Source organism: Opisthorchis viverrini (genome assembly GCF_000715545.1).
Source record: "Opisthorchis viverrini unplaced genomic scaffold opera_v5_185, whole genome shotgun sequence".
Classification (NCBI taxonomy): Eukaryota; Metazoa; Platyhelminthes; class Trematoda; order Opisthorchiida; family Opisthorchiidae; genus Opisthorchis; species Opisthorchis viverrini.
The window spans coordinates 366264-378383 of record NW_008751843.1 but is presented as its reverse complement, the minus strand read 5'-3'; the positions used below and the strand labels follow the sequence as shown (position 1 = coordinate 378383).

The 12120-nt window shown below is 43.2% G+C and overlaps 1 protein-coding gene across 1 annotated transcript in view; it reads right to left on the bottom strand.

Moving 5' to 3' along the window:
• The window catches only part of T265_14391 (hypothetical protein), a gene marked incomplete at both ends in the record, with an annotated part of 49777 nt that overhangs the window by 21792 nt on the left and 15865 nt on the right, over positions 1–12120 (bottom strand). The window contains 7 exons of the mRNA XM_009173426.1: positions 4110–4225; positions 5125–5341; positions 6407–6511; positions 7754–7822; positions 8065–8269; positions 8375–8905; positions 9513–9985. Coding sequence (XP_009171690.1) covers positions 4110–4225; positions 5125–5341; positions 6407–6511; positions 7754–7822; positions 8065–8269; positions 8375–8905; positions 9513–9985 — 1716 coding nt within the window. The remainder of the gene's footprint in view (positions 1–4109; positions 4226–5124; positions 5342–6406; positions 6512–7753; positions 7823–8064; positions 8270–8374; positions 8906–9512; positions 9986–12120) is intronic.

Here is a 12120-nt window from a genome sequence, read left to right as displayed (position 1 = left end):
TGCGTTTCAACCGTTTGTGCGCAGTGCGAAAAATTCCATGCATTTCGTAAAGACAAGTCCTCATTTTCGTCGACAGCATAAATCCGTGAATGACTTTTACCATTCTACTCTTCAACACGTCGTGTCTCATTTACTCATCACCGTTTCAAATACTTTTACCCTTTATAAGCCCGTTTGGAGAAACGTAGGTTTCCGCTTGCTTTATCATATGCTAACCAGGGCGTAAAGCTAGAGGCAGCTATGGGAAAGATGGGCAAACATCGGTCGGTAGACTCGCATAATCCAGCAACAGAAGTGAGGATTTTTAGGGGGCTCTTACTCAAGGGTCAATCCGAACAAGTTATGCATGGGCTTCGCGAAGTAGCTAAGGATTTTTCGAATTACTGCATACTGAATACCGCTGAAAAATAATTCTCGCGAATGGATAGTCTATGGGTCTGCAAGGCATAGACTTTCTTACGGCTATCTCCTGCGGTAGTAGTTGGCTCCAGAAACGTCTCAGATACACGCAGCTCAGGTACGGAAATTGACAATTGAACGCACACGAATTACAACCCACTGTAAGCTCCAGTGGCGAACTCCGTAGACTACGTGGAGACTGGCTTACTCCGTGTCACTCTCAACAGTACTGAGCCAGGATTTCATTTGTTCTCCAAGCTGATAACATCAAGCTTGGCATGTAATGGGGGGCGTTTGTTCGGTGATACCATCATCGTTCATCTGCAGGCGTCCAAACTAGTGCAGACAGCATTGTTGAAGGAGGTGACATAGGCGTGGTAGACACATAAATGTTTTCAGATCTCATCAGTGGACACTTTCTCTAGCTAGCGAACTCACACCATACGTCGGAGATGCCAGTTGTCAGGAGCATTTCGGATATCCTATGTTCGTGGAGGCCATGGTTCGCCGGTATAAATCGGGACCGGATGAACGGTTGTGTTGAAGACACGGACTTTCTTTCGTAAACTAATCTCGCTTCGTTTAAAAAAACAGCCCAGCTATATGAAGAATTGTCAGGCATTGTCGATACACCTTTGGAATTCTTTGTTGACAGGGTTAACAGGCATCTATATAAGACAAGAATTAGACCTTTGAAATGTTGATTTCCAACCGTAAGTGCTGCGTATTGAGTTAGATTATTTAGCACACGTTGAAGGTTTTCCAAGTTATCACCCAAAAGAGAGTTATGAATGCTAAGACCCTTCATTCACCCCATACAACAAGTAATTTTGAGGCCGAAAGTCTAAAATGACGCGTATGAGACGAAAATTGCTAGTCACAAATACAGGAAGTGAATTTCATATCTGGCGCCAGGTCCGACCAGTATGAAATGTAAACTCTCCTGGTTAACAGACTGCCCAACCGCCGGAACGTATAAAAATCAACAACTGTCTTTTGGGATGAGGAAACTGCTTCTTTAGGTATCCAGTCCATGAGACGTCGTTGTACATAGTCTAGTTGGTCTACAGAGGCTTGTTGTACAGTTTTCAATCAATCAATTAGTCGTTTCACTGAGCTCATTGGGCAGCTGAGTTTTTACAGCCGTTAGCGCACAACTTGGTGGTTGTCGTGTCGGAAACTGCCTGTCGGCTCTTTCGGAGGCTGAATAGGGCTTTGTACGCGGATCAGAATATAGTTTATTTGGGGATTCTTGTGATGGCCAATTGAATGCCATGTCAGTAAGTGTCTTCCGGGATGCTGAAAGAGGATATAGCTAACAAATACCTAAAGCAGGCAAAGTTTACGAGTTTGACAACATTTTTACAGCACCGACCCAATCCAGATCGGTCAACTGCTTAGCGTAGGTTGTACTTCGTCTATCAACTCGAACATTCCAACTACCCGCTACTACCGACAGGTTTCGCTTTTAGGCCTTTTTGAGCACCTGATGCGGTTGTTCATAGAACTTCTTTATGCTTTAGTCTGATACAGACGTGGGGGCGAAAAAGGTATCACATTCAATTTCACGGGGGTTCCTTGAAACGAGCCAATGTAAGCCTTAGATATACTGGATTCCGGGCGATAAATGCATGGCTGGCGCGGCAGTAGCGATACTATGAGTGCCTGAGTTTTCCAATGGTCGCTGTGATAAAGCCAGTGAAAGGTGTCTAATCCGAGAACCTGGATTTGTCGCGCATCAGAGCTAGCTTTGGTGAGCGACAGCTGACATATGATTGATAGTTATAAAGACTGCAGTACTTTGGTTGGATGTGTCAAGTAGGTCACCGATGGATGCATCGTTTTCCAAACATGCTGTAGTGTAGACGAAATTACGTGATGGAGCCAGTATCATTGAAATTTCATGGAGATATGTTACGGGTTGTGTCCCAAGCGTCACCCGGCTTTTGATCGTGGGTGCACGTCTAGTCTGTGTACAACTCAGTGCAACCTGCAAGGCAGCAGGAAACATGTGGAGAACAGGTGATCGGATCCGCAGCATGTCCGTTAGATTCACGTGACCAGGTAAGAGTACCCTAAATGTGACATTCACCCAATAAGTGATTACTGCTTTATGATGCATGTTCAATTGGCCCAACAAAAATCACAGCGGAATGTACCGTCAGTGAATGAAGAGGCGATTCACAATAAATTGCTTAAGGCCAGTGGGGTTGAACAACGAAAGGGATTTAAAGCTGTTGCAAGGTCATACCAAATGGCACACTGTAGATGTTTCGCAATAGAACGCAAATAGAACGCCGCTCGTCATATGAACAGAATCTCTCTTCGGTACGTTTATCCAAGGTGAGATGCCTCAAAGAAGGCTGGTGCGTTCTACCGTAGTAGTGACCACTGGCATCCAGTCCTCTAGTGAGGACAAATAGGACTATGAACAAAATATCTATTCCACAAGACCTCAAAACTGCAAACAAATAGAAGAGTACCCGTGTTCGAAAACACAGAGTCGAATCATAATGCCCTAATAAGACAGTTGTCATGAGGAATATTTCTAAGTACTAAGTATTTCTAAGTGAACCGAACCAATATCGACATCCGAATTCTTGGGTCCTTGCGACATCAGACTATAAAACCTAGCATAAGGTATCAGCTCCTCCGAGAATTTGGGACATTGAATTCCACATCCGGTGTTTGATGGTCCGAGTTCCAGGTTGGTAAATGCGACTGCCCAAATTGTGTGAAAAACCCATGAGTTGGTGCTGCGTCTCCCAAGTCGATTGATTGTGTCCGCTGTACACGAGGGAACTGCCAACACAAAACGTAATACCTAAAATGCTGCTCACGTTGCATCCACGCACAACCAGCTTGCACCTATGCTGTCTATGACACGCATCACTCCACGAAAATCTCAGCTTATTATTGCAAGGACACAGGGTTTTGTCGAGTTACAAACAACAATGTTTGCCACTCTCTGTATGTTCCAATGATTGTTCAGGTATATCCGTTCGCAATAGGTCCACTATCTGATCTACCCTGCGGCATTTGCGACCGTTTGGCCTTTGTTTATGGCATTGACCAAGCAGGGCATTCAATAATCAAGACCCGAGTTTACCTTCACTAAAAGCTTTAGTTCACTGGTTGATTGGTTGATTCCAAATCCGAAGCACTAGCGATCTACAGTGTTGCCAGCCTGTTAAACACTGGCCTAACTTTAGACTCTGTGTGGCCTGGCAACCCCATACCAAATACATGTCTCAGTTTGTCAAACATATATCAGCAATCTATCTATCTATCTATATCTATCTATATCTATATCTTCTATATCTACTATATCTCTATCTATCTATCTATCTATCTATCTATCTATCTATCTATCTATCTATCTATCTATCTATCTATCTATCTATCTATCTATCTATCTATCTATCTATCTATCTATCTATCTATCTATCTATCTATCTATCTATCTATCTATCTATCTATCTATCTATCTATCTATCTATCTATCTATCTATCTATCTATCTATCTATCTATCTATCTATCTATCTATCTATCTATCTATCTATCTATCTATCTATCTATCTATCTATCTATCTATCTATCTATCTATCTATCTATCTATCTATCTATCTATCTATCTATCTATCTATCTAGCTTTATCTGGAAGCAGGCTATAATGGGCAAGGGAGAGGAGTATACGAGCAGACCTTACCTGCCAGGTTTCGTTCATCAGTTCCGCAACGGTTGCCATGGAGGAAAACCATAGCTTGAGCGGTGAATATACCAATCGCTGACCTATATCGACTCTGGACAATTGAATGGTAAGTCCTGTATCAGGGCAGAACAGCAAATATCTGACGTAAGGGGGCGAATGGCACTCAAGTGCTGAGTCGAACGCTTCAAACAGCTTAGATGAAATATCGAAGCAATTATTTCCTTTGTAGGGACCGCCTAGAGGGATTAACCATAGGTAATGTTTTCTAAGGTGGTCTCCTCTGAGAGAGAACTTACCACAAAAATGAAGGAGGTATGAAAAATTGTCTACTGAGCTATACTACTTTACACTCCTTAATTGATGGAGGCCCTGGAACCTTAAATTCAGTGTGTTGATTCCGGGAGACATAGACGAATAGCCGCACTTGATGCCACCTTCGGCTCTGAACCTAACACTAAGCTGAAAAGACAGAGGCCGACAACACAAACTGGAATATCAAACCAGCTATCAACTGGCAAGCCGCAATGTTTCAACAGTGTTTCACAATTCGCTGGACAGCAGTCGAAACTACGAACCTCGAGAACTACTAGTTGAAAAGCACCTGGTTCTATTTTTCCCTATCTAGTGTGCATCGCATTATGATTTAATTTACAGCAGTACGGTTTACCAAAGGGGTGTGCTACGCACGAAGTGATGATAATGAGAATGGGCGCTTTTGAAGGTTAATCTCGGTGGAGTATAGTGTAACATACTACAACACTAATACGCTGTGCTTTATCACGCCATATGATGCTTAACTATACAACTGTGATGTTCCAAGATTTGATCGTAGTAGAGGACAAGGGACAGAATTTTCAGATCAGTAGATTAGCCATGAACAGGCATACCATTGCACACATACCATAACCGCACTTTTGTTCAGTTGAGGAGCTACCCAAGTAACCACTCAATAGGACGTTAGGAAACTGACAGTGAACATTGAAAAGAAACATATAAAGGTTGGTATGCTCACCTTTTGGTTCATAGGCTTTCCACGATACTACGGCATTTGATCCGTTTGAATTGGTCGCACCAGGAACATTGAGACAATGTTCTAGCCACAACTTAAAAGGATAAAGTCGTTTGTTCTCGGCAAATTCGCCCACAGTAACAAGGCTAGCCGCGTCATTTTCGATTGCATTCGGTTCGCTGGTACAAACTTCAAATGGCGATGGTTGAGCAGAATCGGTCTGTAGGGGAAAACAAGTTCAACATTGCATCGAGGGTTAGTAACTACGGCTGAGAAGGGAAACCTAATGCAAGAAAACGTGTCAGAGGGACAAACAATAACTTGCTTGATGGGTTGTTTCGGATGAGTTTCCATTGCTGAGTGATTCCGTGTTGCTGGCTGGTCGATGCCACAATGTGTACTCGGCAGATTTTCCGAGGGAATCCGTGGATGCGTTATATTGGACGAGACGGCAATGAGGCGGGCGTAGGGAAGTGCAATCTGGGAGTAATGCCTAGAAAGTGACATTAATAGTTCGAAGAATTAAGCGCCATATACTGTGTTAAGTCATCCTTAGCTTGCAACCCCGTTACTTGAGAATGAGAAAATCGATTACTACTTCACTAACTGCTCTGATTGTTGGACGAGTCAAGCTCGATAGACATTAGAGTCTATAGCACACTGAAAACGCTCTGGTGCTTCATTCTGCGTTGTTGGTTGGTGGAAAATGATCCAAGAGATGCATAGAATGTAAAGTGCTGTTAAGCACACGGTCTTTGAAACCCAGTTGTTGCTCAAGAAAGCCGCGACGACACCTTACTAACCATAGGTTTTATGAAGTCTGTGAGGCTCCACGGATGATGTGCAAAGGCCAGTTACAGCTGAGACATCCCATTATCCACATACAAACATGAAAAACAGGAGTATCTATTTGACATCGCAAAACACCTGTTGCGTTACATCATCGAGTCTTTAGTTAAATAATTACGATAAGAGGCCAGGTACGGTTCAAAGAGTGGCTTACACTTACCACCCAAGATAAGTTCGAGTCAAAAGTTTTGCTTTATAAGCAGAGTATGTGCTTGTAGAATATTGTGCTTAGCACCAGCACATGTGTCAAAAAACGAGCGTAACTGAGATGACAGTGAATTACGGTGAAAAAAAACTGAATTTTCTGCACTGAAAGTAAGTTGGGGTAAGCATACTGAAGACGAGTTCATACGATACATGTATCAAATAAAAAAGACAGGTTAGTATTAGATGACTGATGCAAATTGGAATGGTCATTAGCTACACAGGGACCCACCTGGCGCACAATATCTGCTGCTTCAGCCATGGTTTGGTCTTTATACAAGTTGACAACAGCTTGAACCGTTTGTTGCGTAGCTGGACAACGTGTAAATGCTTCAAACTGTAAAGGGAAAGCGAGAATATCAGCGGTAAAATGGAGTGATCGGTCTGGAGCATTTTCAAATGCGATGAACTGTAAGTGACAGCATAGCGAGAAGGTAGTCCTGAATAGTGAGGCGATCACTAGTGGTCCAAATGCCGTTATGGTTGGATTCGGTCAATCGGCTTGAGGCCTTCGGGTGAAAGCGGTCATACATCTCAATCATGCACTAAGATCGCTTCCAAAGTCGGCTTGTGTATCTGACTAGTCCGCTTCAGCGCAATTTTCCAGAGGATATACTGTCACAACCTCAGTAATTACCTTCCCGCAGATTACGGTACTTTCACGTTTTAGACGGAAAAGAATCAAAATACTCAGCCGTATCGCCTTCATAGTGCACAGCTGCTATGAAGCCCAAAGGAAACACAGAGGGTAGGATACTGTTATTTGTTCTAGCATACACAGCGAAAGAGATGTTAAGGGTAAGTCCGAACCAAAGCAGTTCGCGCCTTGACGTCCCAGCTATCTCAAGCTCAGTAGCAGCTACCCGCAAATTTCAGTTCATCAAAGCAGATGAATAGAGGAACAATGGGTAGTAACACAAATCGAAGCAACACGGATATCGAGGCGTACATCTCCGGATGGAAAGCTCTACAATTCCACTTTATTTACAGTATGAGAGGATTCAAACACTTCAATACGGACTTTCGTCCCGTAAATGAAGTCATGGTATACTGAAAAGCCGAGAGGTACCATGCAATTGCTCCATTCTTCCAAGGAATCATCAACAGTGTATATCCGATAAATCTCCAGGAAGATTCGAACTCGCAACCTTCTAATTAGTATGGGAAGACTAAACCGTTCCTATTCTTGTCGAATGATTGTGCCTCACTCTGGCGGCTACATTGGATGGGAAAAACACTGCTGGGAAATATAGTGCCGAGGCACTAGTGGAAGGCACAAGGTACAGGAATCCAATCCGAACGACTTGTATACAGCATTGGTTGCAAACAGAAATACACAACGGTAAATCACTATATCCATTACTATATCTGTTAAGAGGATTTCAAATAAAGAACAGCTTTGCCTGCTATCGCGTGGTGGCAATGGACGTATAGCATTGGGCTAACAAGAACGAAAGCGAATTTCGATCAGCGCCTTCAAAAAACGGTATCAGTACGACTAAAGATGATGGAAAATTCGCGAGTCCTGAAGCCAACAGTAAAATTACCGCCAAGCAAACAAGGGTTCGAAAAAACTCACTTTGCACACAGACAGTTCTAGTTCACGCCTCCGTTGTGATTCGGCTTCTTCTTGTCTAACTGCTTCCAGCTATATTGGGGAAAATGTAGGCGAAACGTCAGAAGTGCGAAACGATGTGAAAATGGAATGCGGTCACGTGTAGTGGCTTTGAGACCCTACACCACCCCCACCCAGAAAAAACGCGACATCATCCACTTAATCGATTGGATTTACATACAAAAACGTCATAAGGTTGCCCCGTAAGCCACAAGTGGAATATTGAACAAACTCCGTGAACAGTTAACCAGATTTACGCCTAAGTGATCACTTACCATTTCACAGATGTGCTGAGGAAACTTTTCTGGAGGAAGAAATCCCTCATTTACAGCAGGGTCAACACGCCGGTACATCAGAAAGTAGGCGTTCGCTCGGCTAGTATATGCCTGACTTGAACCGAAGGTTTCTTCAAGATCTGAGCGATCAGCACGGGAAACCGTCTTGTCGTTGAAACAGTACCACTGATTATCAGTAAACGACCTAGTGTCGTTGGAAAAAGATAACAGTAGAAGAATGAACAACTGTATAAAAAAATGACTTGAAAACTTATGGCAACGTTGTCAATAACGACCGGGGTTGACTCACTTGATATAAGCATAGTAATGTCCACCATTTATGAAACCGGAGTGCACCATGATAGAAAAAAGTTCGTAAACTGACGAGGGTTTTTGAAGCTCATGACGAGCAGAAAGTTCATGAGCCAACGATTTTCGATCCTTTGTAGGTGTAGGCTCATCAGTTCCTGCCCATCTCCCGGAGTTTGATTTGTGTCTACTTCTAGCTTGAATCGGATAGCCCAGTTTAGCATCGTCTGCAGATTTTACGTGGCTGCCGTTTACAGAAGACGAGTTGGTGGTCGAAGAACAGGCGGAGCGCGCATCACCAGTTCCAAACCCGTCGTCTTCATCAGTATCCACGGAATGATCGGTTTGAATTCCGTTCAGACTAGGATGGTTACGAACAGCTGAACCGATAGCACGTTCGAAGGCTAAGCCAGATGGTAAACTGGCCGTGATTGTGCGGTTTTCACCATTCGGTTGAGGGAAATCCAAGATAGGCTCCTCGTTGTTTGAAGACTCCCCAGTGGGACTTCCGGAGAATCCGGCGTCACACGGGCTGTTTGGGACCAAACATCGAAGGCGATGAACTAATGTTGATGTTGTGTTTGCTCAAAAACGCATAAGTTGAAGATAGCTATTTATTTGTTTCAGACTCTAAATCTCGAGAGAAACAAGGGTTTTCTGAATTTGAATGCCTATACGACGGCATGCCGCTATAGACTGACAATGGTGTCGATCCCTGATTTCCGTCACTAACCTAACTCGGGTATTTAAAAACTGCTGTACAGTCCACATGAAAGGCCTGTAGTTTCCTGATCAAACTGAGATTGTTGTTGACTGTCGCAGACAGAGTACTTTATTTGGGAGTAAGGCGGTTTAAGTTATTTGAATACCATACGAACAATGGGTCGTTCACTAAGACATGGCGGGATACGAAAAATGGCTAGGTATCATAAGCGTCAGGAAAATATGCCGTCCACCGAACGGCTAAGACACACCACCATCCTCAAGACAAGTCAGCAATGCGGACAACGAGAACTAAGTGGATTTTCAGACTGCAAACAAGAATAGACCTGACGAAGTCAGAAGACATACGTAGTCACTACCAAGGATTTCGGAAAGCATACATATTTTGACAGAGTAAAAATGTGTCCACATAATACCTGTCAGTGGTTGAGCTGTTGACCCCGCTATCCCCATTCCCAATGTCCATTTCTTCGAATTCGTCCTCTACCCGATGCACGTGACGATCATTAGTCAGCCTTCCGTTCGAACTTGCCGCTCCACTGGCTACTTCGTATTCGTTTTCGGTCTCTATATAGTCGGTGCCATCCTCTGTGCCACAATCATCGAGGGATTCCTCATCTTCATAGCTAGCATGGTCCTGTGGGGCAGCCGTGATAAATTCTGATAAATCCCATCGGTCTAAAGGAAAGGTGAAACGATCATTGATTTTGATTCGGTTCATTGTAGTCAAATCAAAGGTGAAGCGCATCAGTTGTAATGTCAGCAAATAGGGCATTCGGTGAAATGCAGCAACCCGTTCGGCATCACGTTTGGTTTGACATCGAGAACAATAGTATTGATTGGACCCATCGAGGCGTTCCGGCTTGATAAGCGCGCGAAAAGCAGTTTCCTGAGTAAAACAACCATACAAGGGTGTAAACAAAATACCGGCATTTTTTCTTATTTTGGATGCAACAGATATACGGACATAATAAAAAGTGGTTTTCTTTAATCGCAGAGGTGAAAATTAATAACTGGGCAGCAAAAATAAGTCAACCTGTCAATATGCCTACTTAACAAAGAGAAGTTACTCAACTTTTGTCAGCTGGAACATAAACGGAGGTATGCGCAACCATCTGACAAAGATGGTTGTATTAGTGAACTGAATATGTAACAGGGTCCTAAACTGGAGAAAGGAGGAGACGAACAGGAAGAAGCCTCTCCAGAGAGTGTATAGCACACAGGTCCGATGAACATGGCAAATGGTGAACTAACTGGAACGAAAAGGTTTTGGAGACTAAAGCATCGGTGGTGAAGCAAGACCTCGCAAAGCATATTTTACACCATTGTATGGCTTATCGAAGTTGCACAAACCAGGCACTTCCCTTAAACTCATACTACCAGTGATGGTTGCGTCAACTGGCCTGAATGACTCCTCACCCACCAGGAGGTATCTTTGCCACCACAACCTGGAGGATAGTTTTAGATTCATTGAGCAGACAAAAGAAACTAGTAAGCACCTTGCCTCTTATGATGTAAAACCTCCTGTTATGTCTGTGCCACTTGAAAAAAATTGACTTGCATGCCACCAATCCATTTCTCATTGCTGTTCCCGGAGATGAATTGCGCATTCCGTTATTCTGTATTCATGTGAAGTTTACGTTTGACAGCAACCTATACAATCAGGTGGCGGGCACCATTCAGACGTTAGTCGTTTTACATAGTGGATACCAGGCAGGGGTGACAAATCAGTAATATGAGTTGATACGTTTCGTATGCAGATGGCAGAATTGCCATATGCGGTGATGCCAAAAACACTGAAACACGTTACACCTAAAAGTCAAAGTTACCACCAAAAACGGACGAGAGAGTAAACTTGCGTCCCTTGATGCGTTGGTCAGAGAAGCGACCGGACCCACCAGCTAAAAATGCCGTGAAACTATGTTTCGGAGTGTTGCTCTTATCCAAAAACTCATGTATAAACCTACCCTAATAGGGAACAATGGATTTGATCCGAGAATACTTTAAGAATTACGGTAAGAGATAGCTTAGAGCGGGTGGATATCTTGATCCGTATTCAGTAAAATATCCCAACCATCTCCTACATAAATTAAATATACCGCCGTGTGACATATGAGGACATATGCGTATCCGAATTCAGAAAAGAGACGTATCCAACCAGCTGCATCCAGATTGTCCTTAAAGCGTTGGAAAGCGCGCGTTTCCATCCGATAAATTCGTGTATCCAACGCTACAGAAGCGAAAAACACGGGCACGCGTAAAGGATAAGTGGATCGATTCTGTCCACTTCCAACTATATATACCCATAAGAATGTACGTGGGTCGAACAGAAAGCCGTTGAGTGCTTCAAGTGGACCGAAATACCATAACTGATACTTCCGAATCTCATGTGATAATCATGTTAATTTGCAGATGATTATTTAACTTTGGTTTGGAGTTCCAATAAGAAATAGGACTGATTGACTAAGTTTAAGTGATAAGTCACAAACGGGCAAAATCAGCGGATAACTGGCTATCGAAGTTTCATCAACCCTAGAAGAGGCGTCACATCAAGAAAAAAGACTTCAACATCTTCCGTATCGACCTGAGTGAAACATAGAGCGGTCTTCCAGGAGCACGGACGTTTAAAGAATAGGGTAAGCGAGGTTAATTTGAGTGACAGCATTATTTTCAAACGTGTATTTATTCCACATAATTTGTACCCATTTGATTGTTCAAAGTGGCCACCTTGTGGTTAGGTGTTCGTATGAAACCGAAGTCATCTAGTTTGGAAGCTCTTATTTTTCGCGACGTACCAAATTATTTTCATTGAATCGGGGTAAGAACGGTTGTTTAAACCTTGACGTGGCACCCACCGTCACCGAGAGTATATGCCTACCGTGTTCTACAGGCAGAACGCGTGTGATTTTTCGCTAACTCAAAGGGATCTACTTATAGATATACTGCATGTAAGAACCGCGTTGCACACCTGAATAGACTTGTGGTAAACGATTTGGTCCAGCCACTCTTAAACATATATATATA